The sequence below is a fragment of the Condylura cristata genome, unplaced genomic scaffold (genome assembly GCF_000260355.1).
Source record: "Condylura cristata isolate star-nosed mole 26May11 unplaced genomic scaffold, ConCri1.0 scaffold00008, whole genome shotgun sequence".
Classification (NCBI taxonomy): Eukaryota; Metazoa; Chordata; class Mammalia; order Eulipotyphla; family Talpidae; genus Condylura; species Condylura cristata.
Window position 1 is genome coordinate 28,210,791 of NW_004567109.1, and position 26,482 is coordinate 28,237,272.

At 51.3% G+C, this 26,482-nt stretch overlaps 1 protein-coding gene across 3 annotated transcripts in view; it reads right to left on the reverse strand.

Moving 5' to 3' along the window:
• Positions 1-26,482, reverse strand: part of TTC39A (tetratricopeptide repeat domain 39A) — a 26,707-nt gene continuing 225 nt past the window's right edge. Inside the window, exons 2-17 of one of the 3 annotated variants that reach the window (XM_012722314.1) lie at positions 19,632-19,763; positions 18,797-18,873; positions 17,585-17,652; positions 15,495-15,559; positions 13,468-13,567; positions 12,126-12,191; positions 10,420-10,528; positions 9,898-9,965; positions 9,748-9,807; positions 8,760-8,921; positions 5,238-5,329; positions 4,339-4,459; positions 2,497-2,608; positions 1,911-2,025; positions 1,192-1,308; positions 1-720 (exon numbers count right to left, since the gene is read on the reverse strand). In XM_012722314.1, the coding sequence (XP_012577768.1) occupies positions 597-720; positions 1,192-1,308; positions 1,911-2,025; positions 2,497-2,608; positions 4,339-4,459; positions 5,238-5,329; positions 8,760-8,921; positions 9,748-9,807; positions 9,898-9,965; positions 10,420-10,528; positions 12,126-12,191; positions 13,468-13,567; positions 15,495-15,559; positions 17,585-17,652; positions 18,797-18,873; positions 19,632-19,763 (1,588 nt within the window). In that variant the 3' untranslated portion in view covers positions 1-596. Of the gene's footprint in view, positions 721-1,191; positions 1,309-1,910; positions 2,026-2,496; positions 2,609-4,338; positions 4,460-5,237; positions 5,330-8,759; positions 8,922-9,747; positions 9,808-9,897; positions 9,966-10,419; positions 10,529-11,923; positions 11,959-12,125; positions 12,192-13,467; positions 13,568-15,494; positions 15,560-17,584; positions 17,653-18,796; positions 18,874-19,631; positions 19,764-26,482 lie in introns of those variants that run through there. The other 2 variants (XM_012722315.1, XM_012722316.1) reach the window with 2 other exon arrangements.

Sequence of the window (26,482 nt, forward strand, 5' to 3'; positions counted from 1 at the left end):
TATATTGTGAAGTTACAAAGGGAGTGGAAACAAAGTATAAAAAGTAACGGGTATCTGTGTGCATCCTTTGTGCCCAACCCCAAGAAGCTTCTAAGTGTAAGGTACAGACCTTTCTGGATATTCCTCAAGTTCTCTGACAAGAAGGTCCTTCCAGAAGCTGAGGTCTTGATGTTTGAAAAGTAATTTGGCCTTGGCATTAGAGAATTTTCTCCAGATCAGTATGGGTTAAAACAAAGATTCACAGGTGCTTAGTTGGTGGTTTTTTGTTTTTTTTTTCCTTAAGCCAACTATGATCCCATCAATGTATTTCTAAGGAAAATGTAAACTGTTCATACATTCTTTTAAACATCACAGTGAAAAATAAGTACCCGTATGTGTGGTCAGGCAGGCAGAGGGCTCTACCTGCTCAGTCCTTGGCAAAGGCCCTTGGCCACACTGAAAATGTTGGCTGCACTTCTACATGGATACCTATGTTGTGCCATCCCACGGGAGCACCGGTGACCCCAAAGGCAGGGCAGGGGGAGGGGATCTTTTTGAAATGTTTCCAGGAGCTCTGTCCAGCTGTCTGTCTTCCAGCCTGGGAGTGCTGCACAAAGCTACAAGGATACTGATGAAACCATGGATCTGCTGCTGTTCTCTAGGGAAGACTTAGCTTGGAGTATGGCGGCCTGGATTCGAAAATGTGTCCTTGACTCCATGGAGTAATTCTTGTAATTCTGCCTGAAAGACACCAGAGAATCAGACATGTGGCTGTTCTTCCTCATCAGCCTAAGCTGTGGAAGCCCACCAGCCAAGGAAAGTTTTTAAAAGTTTGAATTCCTGTCTGAGTTCAAACAAACAGTTGGGCCCTGCCCAGAAAGGGGGTATAATGGCCAATCCCTGGTCTCATACCCTCCAGGACTACTCTTGGCCCTGGTGGAGCCTCAAGCTTGAAGGAGTGGTTTCAAGAGGTAGATTCCTGGGCTAAAGGCAGAGAGCTGGGTCTTCGCATCAGCCCCGCAGCTGGCTTGTGGTATATATAACCCTGGGCAACTCAGGCTAGCAGGGACATGGGACAGCCTCCGGACTGCCACACTGCCCTTGCCAGCACCCTCCCTCACTGCTACCTGGGCTCCTCTGCATGAAGCAGCTGCATGAAGCTCCTAAATTCCAAGGGGAGGAAAGGACAGGAGGAGGCTACCCAAGCCTTACTTGGCAGTTTCCAAGAGTTTGACAGCCTCTTCGTTTCTGCCTTGCTCCATAAACAGTAGGGCCAGTTCCAGCAGAGCATTTGGGATCAAGTAGTGGTCATATTTAATCTTCTTTTCACTGCAGAATAAAGGACATGGCTAGCAGGCCCTGCCCTTGAGATGTTCTTCAGGCTCCTCCTGAGTCTTCCCAGCCCTTCCTGTGGGGTCTTCCTGATCTGAACTCAATTTGGGAAGATTCCTACCATGCAGCCCTGGAAAGGCTTCAGATCCATAGCACCTAGTCCTCTGCTCCTGGAGCCCCAGTGCCCTGACAAGCTGCGGCTCATGTCGTGGCTGTAGCATCCTCCACCTCAGCTCCCAAACATCCACCTCCCGACTTTCCAGGTGGAACTGTGCATTTAAATGGAATCTCGTCTGTCTTTTGTCTGTCTCTGACCCACCCTCCCTGCTGCCTTCCGCTGAACTATCAATACAATGTCTGGGTGCCATTCACAGGAAACTGGTGTGGATGGGCTTGCAGTTGGGTGATTTGGTGGCCCTGGGGGCGGTGAGGTCTGAATTATCTATGCTGGCACAGAGCAGAAGTTAGCACATGTGTAGTAAAAGGGGGTCAGTTGGGGTCAGGAGTGTGAGAGGATGGAGCCACCTGAAAATTCTACTCAGGAGAGCCTGGCCCAGCAGCAGGCCACCTGCAGTGGGAGCAGCCAAAGAGGCACTTACTTGGCAGAGATACTCTTAAAATTCTCCTCAGCTTCCTGGACACGGCCCAGGTATTTCAGACACAGGCCTTTGAGTAACTTCACCAAACACTCATCATCCACTGAGTACTCATTCTCTAAGGATAAGGAAGTAAAGGAAGAAGACATGCTTGTTTACTTCTGCAAGTGACTCACAGAGCCCATACTCTGCTGGGTCTATCTCTGGGTCCTGAGGACACAAGAGACCACTCACACATGGTCCCTTATCCTCAGGGAGCGCACATATGAGAAGGAAGGGCAGATTCTGAGACGACAGTAAAATGAGGTCAGACGACAGTAAAATGAGGTCAGACGACAGTAAAATGAGGTCAGGACTGATTGAAGGAAGCCCAGGTATTGTGGGAGCCCCGAAGAGGCCTTGGCCCCACCTGAGGGACAAGGGACAGCTTCTTGGGGGGAACAGCCATTGAACCTCACTCAGTCTAGAAAAGCAAAGGACAGTTATCATGGTAGAGAAATAAGGATGGACAGTTTTGATTAAGGAACCTTCCACTGTAAGATTGGTGGTCTGACCCAGCGTGGTTCAAATGGGCCTGGGGTTTAGTCACCTGGACCATTTTCCAGCATCTCTCCAGCTTCGGTGATAATCTCAAGTATCCCATCTGTGAGTTCCGGCTGCTTCCCAATCACAGCATAGCCATTCCAAATGTACATCATTTCCTGAGGGCAGGGGAGCAAATCAGTCCTAGATTGCCTCTCCAGTGGGGCCTCAGTTTCCCCGTCTGTAAAATGGGCAGCGCAGATCAGAGGATTCCTTAAGGCACTTCTATCTCTAATCTTGCCTGGCAATTCTTTGCCCAGTGAGAATTTAGAATGGACCCACACCCTCACTGTAGCACTTAAAGCTGCCAACAGTTTTCAGCTGTTTCTGCTCACTATTTCCACAGATGTCAGACTTTTACCACCTCTCTATCCAACCTCTTCCCATACTAAGCACTTAAGAATTTCCAATACCTTTAAGACTATGTCCCCATCATGAAAAATATCAGACATCCTGATCCTGTTGCCTTGACTTCTAGGCTTAAAACACAAAATTAAATTTCATCCATAGTACTTCTAGTAGGCTAGCATTTCCTAAACTATCAAACCAAAAGATGATGTGAAAGTGAATTGTATGTATAAAGTTCTAGAAAGATATTGTTATGGTTCTGTTTACTATGTTCTAGGGAGAGAATTTAAGCTTAATCAGTATATTGTCCCAAGTTAGCAAATGTGCCATCAACAAAAGGGTTCTGTGCCAAATAAATTAGGGAAAAATTGCATCTTCAAACTTCTTGGAGACTTCCCATGCACATTAACATAGTGAAGCTTCAAGAAGTTCTAGTATATAAACTTTGTTTAGTCAAATATATTCAATCATGGAAATTATTCTATGCATAAGTTGTATTTTGCAGATTATAAATTCTCTTCTACATGTTTGGTATAGTGGCTTCCCCTGCCCTTCCTTATGACACCCTTCCCCACATCTGGCAATAGCTTTGCTGTATATTTCAAAATACTCACATTTTATCAGCTAATTCTCATAACTGAAATAGGCAAGGTAGATATAACTATTTCCATTTTACATGAAAAGAAGGGAACCCAAGCCAAGGTTCAACAATTAATGACCCAAAGATGTGGTCTCTGAAGCAGTGCCCTTTCTAATTTTCTGACTGGCTTACTATCTGAATAACAACAGAGTTCTTAGCAAACTGAAACTTTCTCTGACATTCAGAACATGGACTCGAAATCTGAACTTTTTGGTTTTAGATTCTGACTGACTTATGTGAGATCTGGACTACTTGTTTGATCTTTCAACTTATGTCTTATCTACTTATAAATATCTTTCTACTTTTTCTTCTAATATATGAGGCTTTATTGTCCTCATCTGTAAAACAAGGACACCACTAGCACCTGCTCAGAGGGCTGTTGTGGGGGCCAAGTAGGACAGGAAGTAGGAATGAGAAGTCTTGAACATAGCAAGTGCCCAGTAATAATGTCTGCTGTTGCTATCCTGTCAGAGGTGACAGTTACATGGTCCCAGGTCTCAGAAAAAGTTGCTCTAATACAGGGTTCATGATAAGACTGAAAACACGGTGAGAACACAAACAACTAAGTGATTCCTCTACCTGAGAGTTGAGACACTATGGTGTGGAGGTGTCTACGAAGACCCCTCCTCTGCCATGAGATAGCACCTGCCTCACCGTCCCACTCCCATGGACCAGCACATTCTTAGAGGCTGGGATTGACAAGACCGATCTGCACTCTACCCCCTGAGCCCAAGGTGAATTGTGAAAATCCCCAGGACCCTGAATGTCCTATCACTCATCCACTTCCCTGGGGTCTCTGGCTTTCAGCTAATTCCCACAATTCCATACTGAGCTGCAGGGATGTAAGACCTTCCTACCCACCAGCGCAGGGATTGGCAACGAGATAGGATTGGGACAGAGGTAGCGTCTGGACTTCCGGATGGCAAACTTCTCGGTGGGTAGAGATTTCCCAGCGATCTTGAGCTTCAGACCTGGCACAGCTCTGTGAAAGAGCAGGGAGAAGGTGAGAAAATGCCATAGAGGGCTGAGAGACCCCAACCTGCCCAGCTTCTGCTTGAGCTCTCTCTGGGCCCTCAGTTTCTCTATTTATGTAAGTTTTGGACTCTCAGCTTGTGACCTTATTTCACAAGCACTGCTCCAAGACCTGACCACTTTCTGCCCCGTGATCTGACCACTTCCTGTGACTAGGCAAGGATCCTCCACATGAGCTGGCAGGGTTGCTCTGCCTTCTAGTTTCTCGACTCCATTCCCAGGCCCTACTTTAGAGGGCTCAACAACAGTTTGACTAGTTTCACAGAGGTAACTAACACCCAAGGGAAAGGCAGGGCCTTTCCTGGACTTCATAACTCAATCTTCTAAGTAGCCCTTGCCACACGTGCTGTGGCCTCCTCAAGCTGTCTCCTAGGGCAGAGTAAAATGCAGCATGCAGCTAGGTGAGCCTCCGCATCTGGGACCTCACCACACAGCTTCATCCCCACCCCCACCCCCGCACCCCCCCTCTATTTTCTGCCACAGTCACCGGATGTGGTTTTGACCTTCAGGCCTAAGCCATCTAGCCCAGGAAACAGCTGGACTTAGTTGTGAGGTCCCTCACAGAAAAGGTGGTGGAAGGGAAGGAGGGCCCATGGGCCAGCCAGGGGTGGGCCACAGAACCACCAGATGACAAAGCCCACCGCCTTCCTCCCTGTACCCACAGCTCAGGGTGGCTGCAAGCAGAGCCAGCTGAGACTTGATGTGGCACATGCAATGGTGGGACCCACCTAAACAACTCCACTTCGTCATCCCCGAATGGCTTATAGTCCTCCTTCCCAAACATGCTGAGGTAGGCGGCCTTCATGTAGATGTAGGTAGCCTGTGTGAGATAGACTGGCAGTCAGGTGAGCAATAACCCCCCATCCCCGCCCTGCACCATGTCCCAGCCCAGCTGGCACAGATATCTCTTTCAGGCCTGTGATGGCTGAGCACACAGCAGTTCATACAACCCAAGCCCCAGGGAGGACACCGAGAAGTAGCTGAGTTAACGTGGGAGGGACCATGTCAAAGAGGCCGCACTCCTAGAGCATTTTATTATTCAAATGGGCTCATACTACTTAATCAGTTATGAAATAACTTCAGTCCAACATATGAATGGAGTCACTAATGTCAAGGCACAAGCCCTCTTTGGGGCAAGTAAGAAAGATAACTGCCAAATGGCCTGATGGATACAGTGATAAAATAACACTCCAGGAGAACTAGGAAGACTTTCCTGAAGCCTTATCTGAACCACCAGACACATTGATCCTGGACAAAAAAAGAGGCTCTAAAAAACACCAGTTTAACAATGGCAACTAGATATCAAGCAAATTGCAGATGCATCACTACATAAAACCGTTTTGGTTGAGGTGCACTACTCATCCGGGCAGCAGCCACGCAGCTACACCGTTCTCACCTGCCCAGGCTGGAGCCCAGAAACACCTCTGCCCGGCCTGGCGCCTTGTCTGCCTGGACTTTGGTTTGTTAATAGTTGACTGCATGTGACAGTGTTGGGGAATGTTAGACTTAGAGAAATGTTTAAGTTTGTAATTACAGATTGCCTGCTGTGTGGGAATAACCCACACACCTGGAAGGGCAGCCTGGCCAGTAACTTGCCATCACCTGTGTGTGTGTTTGATAAGCAGCAAATAGATTGACTCTGTGGAAAGACGTGTATGTGTGGAACATGAACTCTGCTCAGAATACCACTCCGCTGTGAAGGAGGGAGACAAGCACCCAGAGGATGGGGAGGGTGTGCTGGGCCTGGGTGGAGACAAAAGGGCAAGGACTTCTGGGAAGCGATGACTTCATCATGAGCCCTTGAAAGCCATTAAGAAGAGTCACAGAAACCTAGACAGGACTTGCCAGGCAAGGTAACAGCTTGGCAAAGCCAGGGAAGGGCAGAGATGTGATCTAGTCGGACACGAATAGGCAGCATAGGCAAGGAATGAGAAAAGAAGGTGAGGCCAGCCAGTGAACAGCACCTCACTGCGTGCCCTACACTTGACATACATCTGCTCAATCTATCCCAGAGGGTGCCAGAAAGGAATCCATGCCCCACCTCCGCTTCCTGGGACTGTAGAGCTGCTAGGGACAGAGCTGGGACTCACCCCCAGGTCAGGTGGCTTCACACCAGGGCCTTGTCCCCCGAACCTACAGCTGTCCCTGGCGGGGAAGGTGCAGCTATGCTGAGAACCCCTCTTCCAACCTAGAAATGCACACCTGAAGCCAAGCCCCTTTCCCAGAAAGCCAGGAGCAGCCTGGCTCTGTGCTTCCCTCCAGTGGCCAGGACTTGAACTACAGCGCCTGCTGAACCACCCATCAATAAGCCACAAAGAAATTAAGGGGGTGGAGGAGGAACGGGAGCAGGACATCCTGGAATGGAGTCTCTGAAGAGGGCGGAAAGCCACCTCCACCTGGCAACTCCACCCTTGCCAAGGCCAGGGCTACTCCCAGGTCCACTCTGCTCTCCACACCTCAGTCTGCTGTTACAAAGGAGGAAATCCTGCTCTTGACAGGTGTGGTGGGTAGAATCTCCCCTCACTGAAGCCCGATCCTCATCCATCCATTAACTTCTGGGTGTCACAGCTTGCCTTCGCTCTCTCCCCCACCCTGACACTGAGTCACCGCTGAGTCCTCCCGATTTTACTCCTGTCTAGCTCTCGAATGCCTCTGGCCTTGCCCTCTGCCTAACCTCCATTACTGCAGCAGCCTCCACCCTGACTCCCATTCCAGCCTCCCATGATGTCTTTCTACTGTCCTAGTCCATGGGGTCTCCTAAAGGATCTCCCAGCTGCCCCCTGCAAGCCATTTCCCATACCCTCTCACTCTGGTCTTTTAAAGTCAGAGCCTGTTCATCCAGTCTCCAAATCTTTTCATGATTGCCCATCACACTTAAGATAGAATCCAAAACCCCCTCAGGCCTCTCCAGTCTCCCAGTGTCCTCTCTAACTCCCCCTTGCCCCCTCTGCTTCCCACTGGCCTCCAGGCTGTTTTCCAGAGCACATCAAAGTCACTCAGCTCCAACTCCCCACTCTGCCCTCCCATCCACAGTGCTCTCTGCAGACTGTCCTTCACTTGAATATCCACGTGGCCAGCTCCTTCACTTCCCCCTGGTCTCTTCTCAGACAGGCCTCCCTCCACCACCACATACAGACACAAGCCACCCATCATTGCCTGCAGCCTTACCACCCTTGCTTTTTCTTTCCTACATTTATGCTGCACCTCAACGTGTTTCTGTGTTTGCCTTTCTTCCCACCAGAACATGGACCTTGAGGTGGGTTCTTTGTTTTGTTCCCTGCTGTATGCTCTGGCCTAGAACAGGACCTGACCTGTGCATGCCAGTAGCTGCAGAGGGATTTCTGAAGCACAGATCTAAGCCACAAACACCAAGTGTCTCCCCCACCCCCACCCCGTCAGACTCAAGCAGCTACCCAGGCCCCTCCATGACATGCATTTCTGGCTCCTCTTCTGCCTCCCCCCCAACCCCGTCACTCCTTAAACTCCAAGTCGTAGCCCCTTGGACATCCCAGTTGTCGTGTTGGGGGGGCACACTACTGAAAAGCAACCACCATTCACCCACCCCCAACCCCCGTGGCAGGCCTGTCTCCCCATGATTCTCCGTCTGCACTCGGGGCGCATGCTGATTTTGCTGGCTTACTTTACCAGGCTCCGTGCCACATCACAGTCTGTGTCCTCAAAAAGATGGCAATGAGTGAGTTGTGGCAGGAAGGGGCCCTCCAAGTCCTCCTGTGCCCCAACTCACAAGCCCTTCACCTGTGACTCCAAACGCCCTGCAGCACCTTGCCTCCAGTGCCTTTGCCCTGGGGGTTCTCTCAGCTCTTAAGTGTCCCCACATGACTCTTAAAATCTAAATTTGAGCTGACTAAAATTAAATAAATTTAAAGCATCCCATTTCCCTGTGGGGCTAGGCACATTTCACGTACTAATGTCCACGTACGGCCGGTGGCCACCATATTGGATGGTGCAGAAACAGCACATGTCCAGCTAATGCTGTTCTCTAGGCACCTAGATGGCACAAGTCAGGCTCTGTCCCTGGTTGACTCATACACTATAAATTAGTTTTAATTCTCAAGTTTTTCTGCTCCTCCTGGCCATTAGTTCCTTCCAACCCAGAGAACTATTAGAATTCATAGTTGTCTGCATTCCAGCAGAGACCTCTGCGTTTAGTGAGGGGTTCGAACCCTGACTTGTGGGTAGTCTGGGTTAGCTTGAGTACCCAAGGACCCCCTCACACAGCGTGAGCCCACCTTGGACCAGGAGTTCTCCTTGCTGAGCAGGTCAGCGTAGAAGTAAGCCATCTTCCACTGGCCCTTGTAGGTGAAGCACCACATCAGCTCCCAGTAGCACATGTGATGGAACTGCTTCCAGTGCTGCTGGGCCTCACAGCACTCCTCGAACCGCCGGATGGCCTGTGGGCACTGGGGGGTCAGCTGGGAGGGTGTCCCCTCGCCCCCTCTCTCCACACTCCCACCCCACAGCAGGCCCAGCCTCCTCCAGTGCATGTGCTCCCGCCCTGAGACAACCTTGGGGTCAGGAGAGCCAGACAAGCTGGCTCCTGGTCCTGGTTCTTTCCCCTACATCTTCCAAGACTTTGGCCCTAGTCATTGCTCTTTTCTGAAGGACTCCAGTGCTTAAGTCACAAAATGAAAGGACACAACAGAGCTATTATGGAGGCAGGACAGGCAGTGGAAAGTGTTAATATTAAAGTGGTCAAATGATGCGGGTATCTCAGAGCAAGCTCCAAAGATCCCAGGAGCTCGCAGGAAGTGGCTGGACATGGGGTATCCTCTGCCAGATGAACCACAGCCAGAGCCAGCCGGAGACCCCGCCTCCAAGATGTCCAGTCTGTCCTGGCCTTGTTCAGGCTCTGGTCCTCCCAATCATGGGTCCCACCCACCTGGGCCCTCCAAACTCCCCAGCCAGACCAAGGCACCAGCCTCCCCCACTTGCCAGGTGCCAGTCTAAACAGACGGGTCTAACCAACCACTTCTGTGCCTGACACTAGCACCTCCCACCTCAGCAATTGCACCAGCTTGATCTCCTGTCAAATCAGACTGACGGTCACCTCCTCCCAGTCTTCCCACTCTGCCTCAGTCAGAAGTGCTTCTCCCACCCCTCTCTCGGCTTGGCCCAGGAGAGACCTGGGCTCTCCTCCTGGTCTTCCTTGTCCCTGTGTTTGTCCAGGGAGACCCCAAGGACCTCTAGCATCCATCTGCCTGCCCCCCCACTACTCACTGCATCAACGTTGCCTTTAATAGCTTCAATTCGCCCCGCAAAAAACAGGAAGATGGCACCCTGCAAAGACACATGTGGGTCCACGTGGGCCACGGGGCACACGTGGACTGAGAGTGTCCAGCAAGAGGTCCAGCAAGAGGTGAGACTCACCTTGGGGTATCTCTTCAGGTAGGGTTTCAAGAGCTTCTCTGCCTCCTCAATATTGACATTCCCGGTGCCTGAAGGTGGTGGAGGGCAGGACAACAAAAAGTCACCACCGTTGGCCCCTGGAGCCTCCCAGCAACCTTCTACCAGGGGCTTCGCAGAGCCTGCACTTTCCACTCTGTGAAATGAGGTCAAAATTCTATCTCCAGGGTGATGGGAGGAGTAAGACAGTGTGGGCGGTGCCCCTGAAGTCCACAGGCTCAATGAGCAGGAGTCCCGCCTCCAGGCTGCACACAGAGGTCACTAGGAGTGTGTCCCCACAGCCCCTGCAAGGTGGGTATACCACCCCCCCCCCCCACAGGTGAGGAAACTGAAGCTGCAGCCCAGGCATGCTGCGAGGAAGTGAGGTTAAAGTGGCTTTCTTGTTTCTGGTTTTAGAGCCCCAGTCCCAGTCTCAGGGGACAGAGCAGGCCTTAAAGTCAGCCCCACCCCAGAAGTCCCAGCACGGCTGGCCGAGGGTCCACCTACCTAGCACAAAGGTGAGGAAGGTGTGATAGCACAGCAGCAGCATGACACACAGCACAGCTCGGAAGCTGTGTCCGGACGCACCCTCCTCCAGCTGCAGCAGCCCGTAGTCCTGGGGGAGAGGGCACAGCCTGAGCCCCCCAAGGCCGACCCCGGACCCAGGGGAGGGCGCGGATGCGAGCTCGCAGTGTGAGGGCATGGCCACGAGGGGGGGGACAAGGAGTCGCCCCTCAGTGCTGCGGCCACCCTGGGGGAAGGGGTCAATGCTGTCAAGGTCAGGGTGAAGGCTTAACTGGTCTGGGTGTCCCCTCCCTCACCTTCAGTTCCACCCCCATTCCTCCCTTCATTCATTGCCTGAGGCAGGTAATCCCTGGGACTCCATGGGGCCTTAAGGGTGCAGACTGGGAAGGTTTCCTGGAGAAGGCTCCAGAGGTTGGTTAGAGAGGAGAAAGAGCCAGAATCTACCTGTCTACTGTCTGCAGTCTTGGTCCCATCTGTCCTCCAGCTCATTCTGGCTTTTTCAATAAATCTGACCTGCCCCACCCCTGCCTCAAACTCTCCACGCCTCCCCCTGCCTGTTCATATAAAGATGAAATCCGAGCTGGTACAGGAGGTCTTTCCTACTCTGCCCTCCTCACCTCTGCCTGGCCATGTAGCCCATACCATCTTTGTGCCTTCCTTCACACCATCACCCTGAAATCCAACTCTTGGGCCAAGGACCTTCTTAAGACAAAACAAAACTGGAAGGAAGTGCTTCCCTGGGCCCAGGCTGTGAAGCACAGATGATAACCAAGATTTTAGAGGCCTGTGGACAGATACAAGGAAGCAAGAATACCAAGTTGAGGGTCTGCCTTCTCAGTTCTCTGTCCCCCACCAGAGGGGTCAGGAACAAGCCGGGCCTCGTGCTAGCATTCGTTCTGCTCCGATATCCCTCTATGCTCCACGGCTCACCGAGCAGCAGCCCAGTGCTCAGAGCCCTGGCAGACCACATGGGCTAGCTGTTCTTTTGTGAAATGCCTGTTCTCTGTAGTGTTTATGATGATATGTTCTTATCATGCCAGTAACATGGGTTTCCTATGTGTTATCACACTGTTTCCTTTCAATAGCTGGAGTCATTGTTGAGAAAAATAATAGATTAATAATAGAGGTCTGAGCATGTTAAAAATTGGAGAAAGTCCAGTTCTGAGAATCTTGGACCCAGCTTTAAAAAACAGCCCCTTGCTCAGAGTCCCAGAAGAAGGAACTGCTCCTTTACTTCTGACTTCCAGCTAATGCTCCTTATCTAAAACAGGCCTCCTCCTCCAGGGAGCCCTCCTCTCCTGCTGCCAGGGCTCAGGTTTCTGGCCTCAGTGAAGCCTCTGGATGCTGAAGCCCTCAGGATTCTGCCCTCGGTGCACAGGCAGGCTTCCTGGGGCATCTCCCGAACAAGTAAAACATAAAACATCCCAGGGGAGAAGGACTTGTTCAAGGTATCCCCAGGGGAGAAGAAGAACCAGGTTCCTGACACCTGTTGCACTCAGTGTCACCCAGGCCACCACACAGAGCCACCTTTCAGCTGTGAGACGCAGGCATCACTGGCCCTCTCTGACGGCCGAGAGAGCAGACAAGCCCACAGAGCACTGGCCTCATCGGGGGGGGGGGGGGGGGGGCTAGGAGAGGCTGGCATTCAGTTATGCCATGGTCCCAGGACTCCAGAGGCAACTGGTTACCTTATTTCCTGAAAACCCCACAAACTCGAGCAGCCGCAGGATCCTCGTGGGCAGCATGGACAGCGTCTGCAAGGACAGAGGCAAGGTGGCACATGAAGGGGCAGGGGCACCCAGGCCTCCCAGTCCTGGGGGCAGCTGGGGTGCAGGCCCCATCTCCAGAATGCTCATAGGGAGGTTTCCTGGAAAGCCACCTCCCCACACAGAGAGGCCTGTAGTGTGACAGGAGCAGACTGTGCCCGAGTCCTAGTCTCACCACACCCAGCTGGGTCACGTGGGCAAGTCATATGTCCTCTCTAGGTCTCCTCGTCTATAAAATGGGAATCACAGCCCCTCTCCATAGGGATGCTGTGCAGATGGACGCAGTTATAAATGTAAAGCACAAATTGAGAACTGCACATTGCAGGTAGCTATTGTTGCTCTTATGGCACTGAATCTCAAATTTTGGTCTTGAGATTCTTCAAAGAAGGGATCCTGCCCCTTTTAACAGCTAGAGAGAGGGACACAGGGAAGTGACAGTGTGTGTCCAGGGCCCTCAGCTCGTCAGGGGTGGAGCTAGTTCCTGAGAGCAGGGGGTCCTTCATCCTCGAAGCTAGTATTTCTTAGCACACAGGTCACTGCACTCACTTTCTGCATGTGAGGAACATGGAACCGGAGTGGGCCCAGACCCCCACCCCGAGGCCCACTCCTCGAACGGGCTTTGCCTGGAGGGGAGAGAGCCCCATGCACCCCCATTTATTCCCTGCCACACGCGAGTTCTCTAAAGATCCAGGCCACCCAGTGCCAGGAGTCTAATCCCTGAGCAGTTCCCCTGCCGCTGAGCACTCAGGCCTGTGGCTTCTGAGCCACCCTGCCCCAGCTCACTCTGTTCCTTCTGACTGGAATGTCCAGCCATGCTTGGGAAAGTTCCCTGCCTGCCTGCTCTGTGACACCTTCCCAGAGTTGCTTCCCTCACCCCTGTGGGTCATCAGCCATTTCAAGGAGTTCCCCACCCCTGCCAATGTTTAACTTTCAAGTCTCTAGGGAGGAAAAAGCCTTGATTTTGCATTTGTCAGTCTCTGGTACTACAAATATTCCCCCCGTGGTGGGTTTTAAGCTGCCATCTTGTTGTGGGAAGAAATGAACAGAAAGGACAATGGAGCCAGTCCCGCCCCACCCCCAACCCTCACCACCCTCACCCTGGCTGTGAGCCCCAGCACGGGCAACATGTCTGCTTGGTCTCCAGTCCCAGGGCCACACAGGGCCAGGTGTGACAGCCCCAGAGACCTGGTATGGTGCAGAGACATGCAGGGAGATTAACCTCGAGCTCAGAGACCAAGGATATGGGCAGGGGACTCCCACTCACCAGGTTGAAGGCTCCAACACCCAGCTTCACTCCACCTTCGAAATGCCTGTGGTTCTCCCCTTTGCAGTACTGTGAGGACTGCACGAGGCTATCCAGCTCTCTGCAGAGGTATAAAGCCTCATGTCAGGCACATGTTGGGGGTTGAGTCCCCTGCCAGCCTGGCCTAAGGTCACCCACTTTTCCTAGCTGATCTCAGAACTTACAAATCCCTGTGGTGGATTTGTAACACATCTAGTGATCCAGAAAGCTGATCTTCAAGGATTATCTCCTACCACCTCCCACCACAACACTCCTGCCCCTAAATTTCAATCACATCAGCCTTAGTGCACCTGCCTTGTCCAACACCCAGACATTGGCTTGTGCTCCTCTTTCTGTCTAAACAGTTTCTCAACCTTGCCACTACTGACATTTTAGGCTGGGTAATGCTCTGTTCAGGTTGGGAGCCATGGAGCTAGGGGTGGAAGAGGGGGAGGGGAGAAGAGTATGTTTAGCAGCATCCCTGGCCTCTACCCCATAGATGTCAGGAGCATCCTCACACAGCACCCCACTTGTAATAACCCCAACTGCAATAACCAAGATGTCTCCAGACATTGTCCAATGCCTTACAGGGGCAAAAGTGTCCCCAGTGGAGAATCACTGGTCTAACTTCAGTACCCCCTCCTTTCGAAGTTTCCAGAGTCTCTTGGTTGGAATTCAACTTTCTTTTTTCTGGTTACTAACAGCACAGAGCTCAACCTGGGACAAGACAGAGGCTTTAAAGATGCATCTGCCTCCTTCCCAGGGCATGAGCATCCTGAGGGCTTTCAATCAACAATGAGTAAGTTCTCTCTGTGCCTAGCACCCAAGGATGGCAGAGAGCAAAGCCATCAAGCTAATTTTCTCTTGCTAGGAGGCAACTCTCACTGTGATGGCACTCAGGATTTCAAAGAGAACCCTAGGGCCTGCCCTAATCTGGGGTTCAGGGGTTGCCTCTCTGAGGAGCTAACATTTGAGTGAAAACTTAAGCAGCAAAGTAGGCCTTCCCTGGCACAGAAATGTATTTTGGCAGCATGTCCAAAGGACCTGGGGTAGGAATAAGCTTGGCATGTTTGAAGAAGAAAGTGCAAGTGTACGAGGGAGAATGGGGTGGGGCATGTGGTTAGGAGGGTAGGAAGAACTCCCAAGAGCGACTCAGCGACCACCTGAGACTTCATTTTAGAGCAAGAGGAGCCTTGGGAGTTGGTTGGGTGTGACCTGACAAGATCTGTGCCTTGGAAACATCACTCTGGGAGCTGGTGATGAGACCAGAGGGACAAGTAGCCACCCTTTCACAGACCACCAGAGAAGGTGGATGGTGCCAACATAGACGTTGTGTTATATATGCCCCAGCATATACCCCAGCAATACCTAGAGATCAAACACTATCTCTTCAGGGAAATGGTCACATTAAATGGGAGAAAATGAAGATGACAGTCTCAAATCTGAAGCCAACTTTCAATGAGAAATAAATTTTAATGCCAAGCTTTGTGGGAAGACACTGGACATTCAGGAATTGTATCTAAGGATCGTGTGCTCTGTTGGGTAAAAGTGCTCTGGACCAAATTTTCATCCTTTCATCCACAGACACAGCCAGTGCTTGATTCAGGGCTAAATGCCAGGGCCAGCGTCTTAGGGGAACAGGGGTGTGGACCCCACCCAGTGTGCTGAAGAGGTGAAGGCAGCCTTCATGGGAGCCTTCAGCTGCTGTTTCCATATGACTGAGACTCCCCTCCACCCCTGCTCCCCACCAGACCAAGCTGCTTATGCATAATCCATGTCTTATTCCATAGCACAGGGCCAGGCACAGAGCAAGCTCTGGGGGAGCCCAGGTGAAAGATACACTGAGAAAACCAGGAGGAAATGACTCCAGAAAACTGAGGCAGCACTCTGTGTGATATCATGTGGCATTCTAGGCTTCCCGCCTCCAGCCAGTACTTCCTCCCAAAGGCAGCCTGAGGGAGGAGAGGCAGGGTCCCAGGCCCCTCAGCACTGCTGGCTCCCGCACTCACTTGTAGGTCTGGTAGCTGTTCCGAACTTTGATGCCGCCCTTGATGAAGCTCACCATGTTCTCATCCTGTGGGGGAGAGATGCTCGGTTCCGGGCCTGGGAGGGTAGCACGGGATCATACGGGCTCTGGGCCTGTCTCCCTCCCTGGGCCCAGCTGTCTGAGGGAGGATGAGGTCAGAGGTCAGCCAAAGCAGGCCTGCCCACCCCTAGCACTAGAGATGAGGGTCTTTTTCATGAAGCAAGACCTCCAAAATGCTTAGGGTAGAGACATCCCTGGTTACCACCTCACATGTACAGAAACTAGGTGTCTGGAGAAAGACCAGATAAAGAGGCCTGGCTGGTTAACAGGTTCATCTAGACAGAGGAGCTATGGGAAAGGCAGAGGCGTGCTCATATATGGACTGCTGTGCTTTTTAAACAAGCAGGCTTTATCACGGTTGCCACTTGAAGCACCACTGGCTACATATCTACCCAAAGAATGCAACAAGGCATATCTGAAGGCAGAGACAAACTCCTATGTTCATGGCAGCGCATTTCACAGTAGCCAAGTTAGGGAAACAGCCTAATGGGCCCAATGACAGATGAGTGGGTTAAGAAGACATGGTGTTATGCTCAGCTATAAAAGAAAAAGATGAAATCTTGCCACCGTGTCAACAAGGGTGGAATTAGATGGAAATAATGAAAACCATAAAAACAGGATGATTTCACTCATATGTAGGCTACAGAGAAACAGACAAAACTCAGGGGCAAAAGAAACCCTAGAAATCTGACTGCAGAGTTGAGACTCTGAGGCAAGAGGGGAGTCAAGTCGTGGGGAGGGAGAAGTCCAGTGGACAGTGGAGGAGTATTGGCGTTTTGGTGGTGGGTGTGGTGTAGTAACACTTGTCTGGAGAGGTATGAGCGTGAACCCCTAAATCATAGCCAGTGCTGTATATCAATGGTACTTCATCAAAATAATACAAGGCAAGTGGAAGAACCAGAGCTGGAAATCACATTTACGTGGGCTCACAGCACCACTGTTCAGATGCTTAGCAGAGGAGAATGGACAAACTGGCTTAGGCACAGAAGGGAATAATATTACACACATACAAAGTTGAGTGCAGAAAGCAAGTCCCACATCAAGGGCTGATGAATCTTGAGACTAAGACATAATGATATGCTGTTCAAACATGAGTAGGGAGAAAACAATTTTTAAAAGACAGGGTGAGGGATGATATATGCAACATTCTAAGTAGAGCTTGGGAGGGACTCAGGGGCTAGAGTGGGAAAGGGCCCAGAGGGTGAGGAGTCACCCATTATCTGTTCTCCATTTGGGTAAGGGGTCCCTGAGCTTTTATTGATTGATTATTTGTAATGCTAGAATGAACAAACAAAATGAAGGTCATTCATGGTGCAATTATTACTGTGATCCTGACAAAGGGCTGGGATTAACTTAATTTTGATCACCTGAGTTCCAAAGATTTCTTTTTCAATGCTAAGAAGAAACAATACCAACAACAAAGTTCTTAGATACCTTTCCACCCCAATACGCATGTTTACATGATGGTGTTATAATCATCACCCAGGTTTGGGGGTAAAATTGATGCAGTCATGTTCTCATAATTACCAGAATGACGAGGGGCATGGTCTCCAAGTCAGTCAGGCCTGGTTCAAATCCAGGCTCTGCCTCTGCTAACCACATTCCCTATGTGTAACCCCCCACCCCGACCCCCACCATTGCAGGCCTTTGAGGTAGATCTGAACGGAAACACGTGAATGGATGTGAAGACAAGCACACAGAGCATGTCGGGAAGGTGATGACTGCACGCCTGTAATGCAGGCACCAAGCCCCACACTTCAGAGGTGCCGCGAGCCCACGAGTTGAATGAATCAAGTTTGATCCTTTCAACAAACCATAAAAACAGGCCCCCACGTGACCCTTCACAGGGAACAGCAGTCACAAGGTGAAGTGACCCGGTGGTGGATGGATCCCATGTGCTCAGTGTGCAGGACACAGAGCCCTGCACCTCTCCAGCAGCCTGGCCTGTTGGGGGGCCTGAGTCTTCTGTGCACTAGACCCTAGCTGGAGTCTGGAGCTAGCAAGGGCTCCTACCTGTAGGAAGGTCAGGGCCGCTCTCTGCAGCAGGCACTCTGCATAGCAGACCTCCGCGTGGATCTCCTCTGCATGGAGAAAACCAAACCCTGCAGCCTCCTGGAAGGATTCTTTCAAGGAAGCTACGGTGAAATACTCCCACCTCCACTTCTCAAAAGGCAGCGGGAGCCTAAGTCAGCAGCTCATTATCCCACCCCCCTGCACACACACCACTGGTCTCATTCCTTCACAGCACTCAGCACTATCCTGAATTAACTTATGTTTCCCACTCCCTTGCCTTCCCCTGCACCCCAAATGTCAGCACAGGGCCCTTGGCCCAGTTCAACATCACTCCAGGTGCTGTGTCAACTCCCCAGTGGTGCCAGGCAAGAAGGAGCTGGGTAGAATGGATGAATAAGGATGACCTGGGTCTAGGGAAGCCACAGGGACATAACGGAGTCAGAAGTCAGAGATGACTTCTAGAAGAAAGAACATTTGAGTTGGGCCATGTGAGTTGAGAAATAAATGCAAGAGCGAGGCAGAAAGAGTTTGTAAGCAAAAGCCCAGAAAAGCCAGCTGCGCAGAGGCTGAGGAATAGCAAACTGAGCCATGGAAGGTTGAAATGGGGGTGAGGTGAGAGGAGACTGAGGGGCCGAGGTCCTGTTGCACAGGGCCCTAGACATTGGTGGAGGATTACAGATGTGGTCCTGGGAGGGAGCCCCAGGAGGTATGGAGGAGGGAGTGATAGCATCATCTGCATTACTTCCCGCTGGAACCTGAAGAGCTCCTGAGATGGGTAAGGCCATTTATCCCTGCAATGAAGAGCAAATTGCTCATGGTTGGCTGGCGCTACTCTATGACTGGCACGAAGACACCGCTGCCGAGCCTCGGGCAGCCCAGACCACAGCTCCCAGCTCTCAGTTCAGTGCATCAGCCTCTAGAACCATTCTTCCCTCTAGGGCACTCGCACATACAAACACAAAATTCCCCAAACACAAAATTCCAAGCCTACTCTGGCCTGGGGAGCAAAATACATGACATCTCTTTCATCCAGGTATGCAGCAGGTGATGCCTTCAGATAAGCACATCTCACCTGCTCCCACCTCACCGGAGAGCCACACCTCAAAAGGCCCCAAGTCTGACCCATCTGTGCCCCAGCACCTAGGCCACAACTGGGAGGATCCCTGCCCCCGCCCGCTGCCCCCTGGGCCTGGAACCTCCCAGATGCCACACCTTCCGTGAACTGGTCCATAGTGGGGCGGTGCACCAGGTTGCTGAAGGAATCTGTTACAGAGGACTTCTTCCGGTGCCTGAGGAGGAGAAGGGGGCCTTTGGTCATTCAGTGATGGTGAGGGCCTTGGGGGCTCTGACCACATCTCTTGTCCCTCCCAACACACTGAAATCCTCCCAGCCCTACAACCCAGGTTTCCTGTGCCTTTGCTGGGAGCCCCTCTTTCCTTCCTCTGCCCCAGTTAGCGCTTTATGAGCTGTTGCAGCTTTAGGGTTCAGTTCAGAATTCTCTTCCAGGCAGCCTCTCCTTCTTCCCTGGCTACAAACCCCGTTGAGCTTCCCTGCATCAGTTGCCAGCAGGATGTCACTATCCGTGCCTGTCTTCCCAGCCAAGCAGTGTGGGCATCAGAGAGCCGGAGGGCTAATGGCTCCCTGGGGGGCTGGAGCCAGGCCTGGGTGTGTGCCCCATGAGCATCAGCTCCCCCTGCTTGCCCACTTATTCAACCTGGGCCTGTGGAGGAACAGCAACTCCACATCAAGCCAGAGACTGGTCATTCAGGCCCCATGACATGGTTGTCATACCCATTTCACAGCTGAGGGACGTGGAGTCCAGACAGAGACCTGCCTGAGGTTGTTAAGTGGCAGAATCAGGATTTGTTTCCTCCAACCAGAACTGGCCTGGGAAGCTGCTCAGAGTCTGGCTCAGAGCCAAGAGACAGGCTGAGCACTCAGGGGCACGTCCTTTAACCAAAAGGAGCAGCACCAATGTGGCATTTTGGGCAGGGAGAGTGGCAATAAAACCCACACCCCTCGCCCCTGCCCACTCTGCGACTCCAACCTCTGACAGAGCAACTGTGCCTCCTTCATCATGTTGCCAGCAAGCAGGATGTCCTGGGGATCAAAGGTCATCATGGCCTGCATCTCCAGGATGGTGGCATATGTCAGTGAGTGGTACATGCTCTCCTTGGTCCTGCCAGAGAGAAGAGACATGAGAGCGCTGGCAGTCAGGCTCTGGGGCAGCCGGCCCTGTGTGTCAGCCACTGTCCCTGCCCCTCCTGCAGAGAAGAAGGGGGTTCGGGGAGCGGGAGGGCCTGCCCCTTCCACTGCTATTCAAAAGAAAGCTCCTCTTCTGCTGATTCACTGTAAGGGGCTTTTCCATTCTGAGCCTCAGATTCTCATCTGTTTTGCAGGAACAGCTGCAGCAAGGCTACCAGAGAACTCAAATAATGACCGAGTAACAGGGCCCAAGGCGCATCCCGGAGCCCAGGATGCCTCTCGCCCTGCCCCTCCTCCACAGTCCTGTCTTTTCTGTCCTCAGGCCCTGCCCTGGCCCTGCCAAATCCTGGTTACACTACCTCTGCACTGACCTTGCCACCTGTGCCTCTCCAGCCCATCTCTGGTGGCATCACCCAGGTGCCGCTTCCCCAGAGACAACACACGGGCCCAACCCACATCCCCAGCCCAGCCCTCTTGCCACTTCTGCTTCTGCTCTGTGATCTGTTCTCATCTAACTTTGTGCCCCTGCCCACAACAAACCACAAGAGGGCTCAAGAAAACCACACGTTCCCTCGAGATCTCTGCCCATGCTGCTCCCTCACCTTGAAATGCCCTCCCCTGGCCCCGACATTCATCTGTCAAGGACCTCGGGTACCACAAAGGCCACTAGGAAGCCAGGGCTCCCTCCTCAGTGAGCGAAGTTGGGGTCATGCTGACCTTACACCAGAGGCAGCTCATCTCTGTCCCCAGACCGTGGGCACCTCAGGGACAGAGCTCGAGTGACTCACAGCTGCCCTCAGCACCAGGAGCCAGGCCCGGTGCTGGCTGGGCTAAAGGGGTGTGTGCTTGGGTGGGTGGGACATAGTCCTCTGTGCTTGCCGACAGCACGGTGCATCTGGGCCTTGACTGCTGCTTCTACAAAAACAACAGAAATGCTGGCCTGCCTTGTCCATGTGGGGCTGACTGGGCGTGACCCTCACCTGGCACACAGTTGGGGCAGCAGCATTTTCCCTTCATCCCCTTGTTAATTATTTATGAAACTTCTTAGTGTCAGGTGGATGCTGGGGACATCAAAGGAGAGAAAGATGACTAATGTTTCTAGACTGTGTTTTTGTAAAATCACATGACTTTATCCATTTTCTTGCCTTTCTCCTTCATTAATCCCCCTGCAATTTCAATTGCTTTTTTTCTACTTCTCAGACACCTTCAGGTAATATTATCTCTGATAATCAAAAGGTTTTTGACGATAAGCAAAGGCTGCTCCACCTCTTTCCAGCCCTGGAAGTTCCAGGATAGCTCCCAGCCAGGGCTGTTTAGTCTGAGGGCAGTGGTTGTGGACAGGCAGTGGCCACTGCCATGGGACAGAACTCAGGCTTCAGAGTCCTTGAGACACAGCCTGGGGCCTTGGCTTTGCTAGTTACCAGCTCTGTGATCTTGGCAAATTTTATAGCCTCCCTGAACCTTGGGTTTCTTCTCTGTAAAAGCAGGAAACTGTTCCTCTGCCAGACTCTGGCTGGCATAACTAGGACACCTCACTCATCTTCTGCGTCGTGCCAGGGTCAAGGTCATCCCCATAGACCACATTCTCTTTCAGGAGGGTTTCTCTGGCAGCACACAGATCCCCCACCAGAAAGTCCTCTCCCCCTAGTCTCTCCAATTCACAACACCCTGCTCTCTTCCGCCCCACACCTAGCCTGCTACTCAGCCCTACCTCCCTAACCCAGGCCGGTGCGGGGCTCGGAGCAGGGACAGCCTCCCCCGGGCAGCTGGCAGGCAAAGTGGAATTTCTAGTCTGTGTCGCAATGTGGCTGGAAATCCTGGCCACGCCCCAACTATTCTGCCAGCTAGAAGTCCAACTGGGGTCTGAACTGAGAAGTGGGGTTGAAAGGTGTGACAACCACTCTGATTCCAGATACCCCAAGTTTGCTTTGCAGGCCATATAGTCCTTGTTTGTACATATAGCATCCAGCACCCTGGGAGTTACAGTGCCCTCATGTCTCAGCTAAACCCAGCTTGTACACACTGGGCTACCACCCTGGGCCCACACCAGCTATCAAGGTGGGGGCGCACTGAAAGAACCATGAGAAGAGAAGGGCGTAGGGGTCAGCTGCCTGGAAGTCAGCTGAGCCCTGGGGCCTCCAGTCTTCCTCCTGCTTTCTGCCAGAAGCTGAGGCTTAGAGTCTTGCCAGTTACTTGTCAATCATCTTGGTCCACATCATCCGACTCTGGATTCCTTCCTGGGCACCCTCCCTCCAGTCCAGCCTAAGGCCTCACACCGAGCACCTGTCTGGGAGAGGTTGCTCTAAGCTGGAAGACAGGTAGCTCCTACCTCCGAGCCTTTCTTCCTCATGGTGAAAACTCCCCACCTCTTGCTCCTCTCAGGCCCCACTTCACTGCCCTCCTCTCCAGTCCAAATACCTTCTGGAAAATCCCACATCCACCTTCCATCACCCGGTCCTCTCCTCTCTCTTCTGCGACCTGCCTCACCTCTTGACAGTCCAGCTAGACTGAGTATCTCTGTCCCTCAAATACATCAGACCTTCCTTCGTTGCCAGACCTTTGCACATGTGGGCTATTCCCTCTGCCTAAATGTGCTCTTCATCTGCCTGCCTCCTCCCCCCTGCAATCTCTGCTTAAATGTCCCCTTCTCCAGGAAGCCATGAGAGGATACATGATCTGTGCAGTTACTGGGGCCCCACAGCAAAAGAGGTCCCAGGCTTGGTTTAATGCTCTACTGTTGCCATTTGAAACCCTTAATTTTTTTAAACACATTTTCACTTTGTAATGGGAACCCAAAATTATACAGTCAATCCTAAAGCCTTCTCACCAGCATCCCCCCATGTGAGTTGGGTTCCTGTGAAACTCTTGGTACTCCTTATAGCTTGTTTCATCATCCTACATGACACCTCTGCTTCTGAAGCCTAAAGTGATCCCACCCTCCCAACCACCATCTCCTCTGGCTCAACATTCCTCCCTCCTCAGTCCCCCATCAACAATCTGCCCTTTCTCCCTGATCCCCAAAAGTGGCTTCCGAAAACCACCTACTCTCTTGCCAGCACACTCACTGTTGAACCTCCCAACCTCCTGTTGCTCCAATTAGTAATCCCAGCCCAGGAGCCACACAACCACTTCTCTGCCTGCCACTGGAGAGCATTGCCCACCCAGGGAGGTGCCCACAGAGCAGCCCAGACACACCTCCATCCCTGCAGGGGCCTCCCCTCTTCCCTGGACCAGAGAACTCCCTCTGTCCCTGAACCCCAGGGGCACATTCCCACATGAGCACACACCATTATGCCTCCTTCACTCGCTCAGTGGAGGGGGAAGCGGGTCTCTGGCCTTCTGCCCGAGGTAAACTCCTTAAGGCTCAGGAAGGCGGGGGCACAGTGTGGCTTATGGAGCAGGCTGGGCCTGAATTTGAATCCCAATAACTCTATTTTTCCATCCATAAAAACAATTGAAGCAGCAACGTGTTCCAAGTCAGAGCCGAGTAAAATAAACTAGAAACCTTCGCTAAGGAAACCCTAAATGGAGGGCAAATGCTGATGTGGACGGGAACTTGGTGGGGCCTGAGACTCCCGGGGGCAAAATGGGGATAGCATCCTGCAGTGACTAGAATCAGGGCAACGAAAAGAATAACTGAAACTGGACCCCAACATCATTTGAAGATTCGATGAGTAAGTGGGGAGGGGAGATAGCTCTCTGGCAAAAATTATTTCTTCAGACAGAAGTGCTCAACAAAGGTGGAGAGGAACCCCCACCTTCCCACCCCCATACCAAATACCAGGTAGTATCTGGAAACATTTTCTTGTTGACATGTCAGGAGTGTGCTACTGACATCTGCTGTTTGTTGGGGAGGGAAGCTCTTGAACTGAAAAAGCAAGAGAAGATCCTTTTCTGGAATGGGTCAGGGGTTAAGCTAACCTGCCTCCTAGGCGAGATAAAAGGCAACCTCAAGGAAAATCTGGGCTCTCTGTGATGCCTTCCTTAGGGCAAACGTGTCCTCTACTGTTCTGGGAATTGCAGGGCTTCTGATAGAGCACCCTCTTCTGGTGAGGAAGGGTGAGGCAGCTCCTCAATGAAGAGAGGATGTGGAGGTGGGTGGCAAGGAGGCACCTGCTTAGGGGCAGGGGTGGCCAGTGGAGCCTGAGCCTGGATGTTCAGGAATGGACTCGGACAGTGGCCTCACTGGGCACATCCAGGTCCTGCCCCACTTCATGCCTGGAACTCCTCAGAGAGTGGGGACTGCTGCCAGAGGGCTGTGGTAAAGGACTCATTGTGATCACATGCTGGAAACCACCTCCCACCACCACTGACCTCCCCACAGAAGTTGCCACTGCCCCACCCCTGACAGGAGAATGATGGCTCAGTCAAATCAAGGGAGAGCACACAGGCCAGGCTTGAGGATTTGGGTAAAGCAGTCCCCTGGCTTTTTCTTGGGACTTGAGAGAACCAGCAGTGGCAAAGGGTAACTAAGAGCTATAAAGGGGATTGGGCAGCACACGAGATTAGGCCCAGCCCCAGAATCCAGGCAGCCAGCAGTTCCTGCCCAGCCAAGGAATGGAGGCGTCTTCTCTGGAAATGCTAACTAACATCTGGGCCCAGCTCTCTGCCAGAGCATCTAAAAGCTGATCCCACCAACTACAAGTCTTTCCAGTTGGCCTCTGAGTGAACTCCTTTTAAGTATGAGCAAACAGACTGCCAGGGATCACTGGGTGCGTGAGGAAAATCCCCCATGAGAGCAGGCTCTTCCGCAGCCCCATTAAACAGAAAAAGGGAAGCTGGAGAAAGCTGAGATTTCTCCAAAAAAGAAGAGAAATCAACATTTTAAAAAGATGCTATCCCATGATGATGATAATTATAACTGCAACAATGTTACTATTACTGTGTAATAATTATTATTGGAGGGCTTAGTACATGCCAGGTCCTGTTCTGAGGACTCCAATTTACCAAATACAGACATGAAGAACAGAGTGGACCCATAAACCAAAAATAAGATGTTTTCTAGAAAAAGAACATTCAGAGAACAAGGAGGACTGCTAGGATACAACTGTATGATGACAAAAATGCAGAGAAGTCAGTAGAAAGGGTTGATGATGAGAAGGAAATCTCCAAAACATCAGAGAAAAAGACAAAAAATGTAAGGGGGAGAGAGGGAGAAAGGAAGCTTAGAAAATGACTGACCCACAAAGTCCAATATTAACTTAAAGTCCAGGAATGGGAAACGTACAAGAGAATTTCCTAGAACTGAATTTCAGAGTGTCCAGTAAAACACATCAAATAAAAAAGACCTATATTCCTGCAACATCATTGTGACATTTCAGATTTGTAAGAATAAAAAGATCCTAGACATTTCCTTCCAGAGAGGGAAGAAAGATTACATGTGAAGTAAGAAGAATTTGGTTCTCAGAATCTAGCTAGCATCTACAGGGGTGTACTGTAAATTCTAAGGGGAAACATACTCAAGCAACTCTTCCATAGGAAATTTCTAAAGACACGCTCAGGTGAAATCAGGGTAAATAAGGGAGGACGAGGCAGGTCAAGGAAACGGGAGAGAAGAAAGGGAGCTCCAAGAGGCAGCAGGGAGGTAGCCAGTGGCCACGTCTGTCCTCACTGGACAGGTTTCCAAGCGAGGGAGGCACTGAGCACTTAACTGACACGTCTGAAATTTTAGGGAAAATCTCAAGACAGCATGAGCTGATAGGGTGGTTTTAAAGCATTCAAATAATGTATAGGAGAGTGGACAAGTGAAAAACAAGATAATAATTAACTCTAGAAAGGAAACAAATTTACAGTGTACAACTGGCCTCTGCAATGACAGTTAGAAGAATGTAAACATTGATTATTGATTTAGCCATGTACTGTGGGATATGATAACAGGTACATGAGGGGAGGGAGATGGGGCAGGAGTATAAGTAAGTTCAATTCTCTTCTACCAATAGGTGATGTTTAAAAGTATAAAGAGTAAATTTAAGATCAGTGAATTATATTTTATTTTTATAAAAAACCAAAAAGTGGGCTCTCCCTGGTGGCGCAACAGGTTAAAGCACCGCATTATAAAGCTCTCCAAAGCCACTTCAGCATGACTTCGATCCCTGACCAGGTTGCTGACCCACATGGCAAGGCAGACCTCTCCTGCCCGCTGCTCCCCTCAGCAGTGTACTTCATTAATCTGCCTGTTCTGCTCCCCACTCTGTTTCTGGTGCATCCTCTCACCCACACCTATGGCCTGTACCCCAGTTCTGTAAGCATAAATAAATAAATCTTAAAAAACTGAAAAGTGAGAAGAGCAATATATCATTTGGAAATAAGACCTAAACACTAGAAGTAATGATTAAATAACTATCATTGTTACCCTAAGAGGCTGAGTAAAGGCAACTTAACCCTTCAACACCTTGGGGAGAATTGAAGAAAAGGGACTGTTTCAGTGGATGGGGGAGAAACCTACAGTACATTAAGTGGAAACAAGAAATCGAAGTAGGAGAGGCCACAGGAGCCTGAGGGAAAGTCACAGGACCTTGATGAGGGCCTGGCGGCTGACAGCTGTGGAAAGCGGGCACTTGAGCCCCTTTGATGAGGTTCTCAGGAGTCATAGTGACCCAGAAGCCGGAGGGACTTAGTCACATGAGACTGCTGACTTTTCACACCCTGATCTCTCTGCTCAGACACGTGCTTGCATACATACAACCCCAGCCC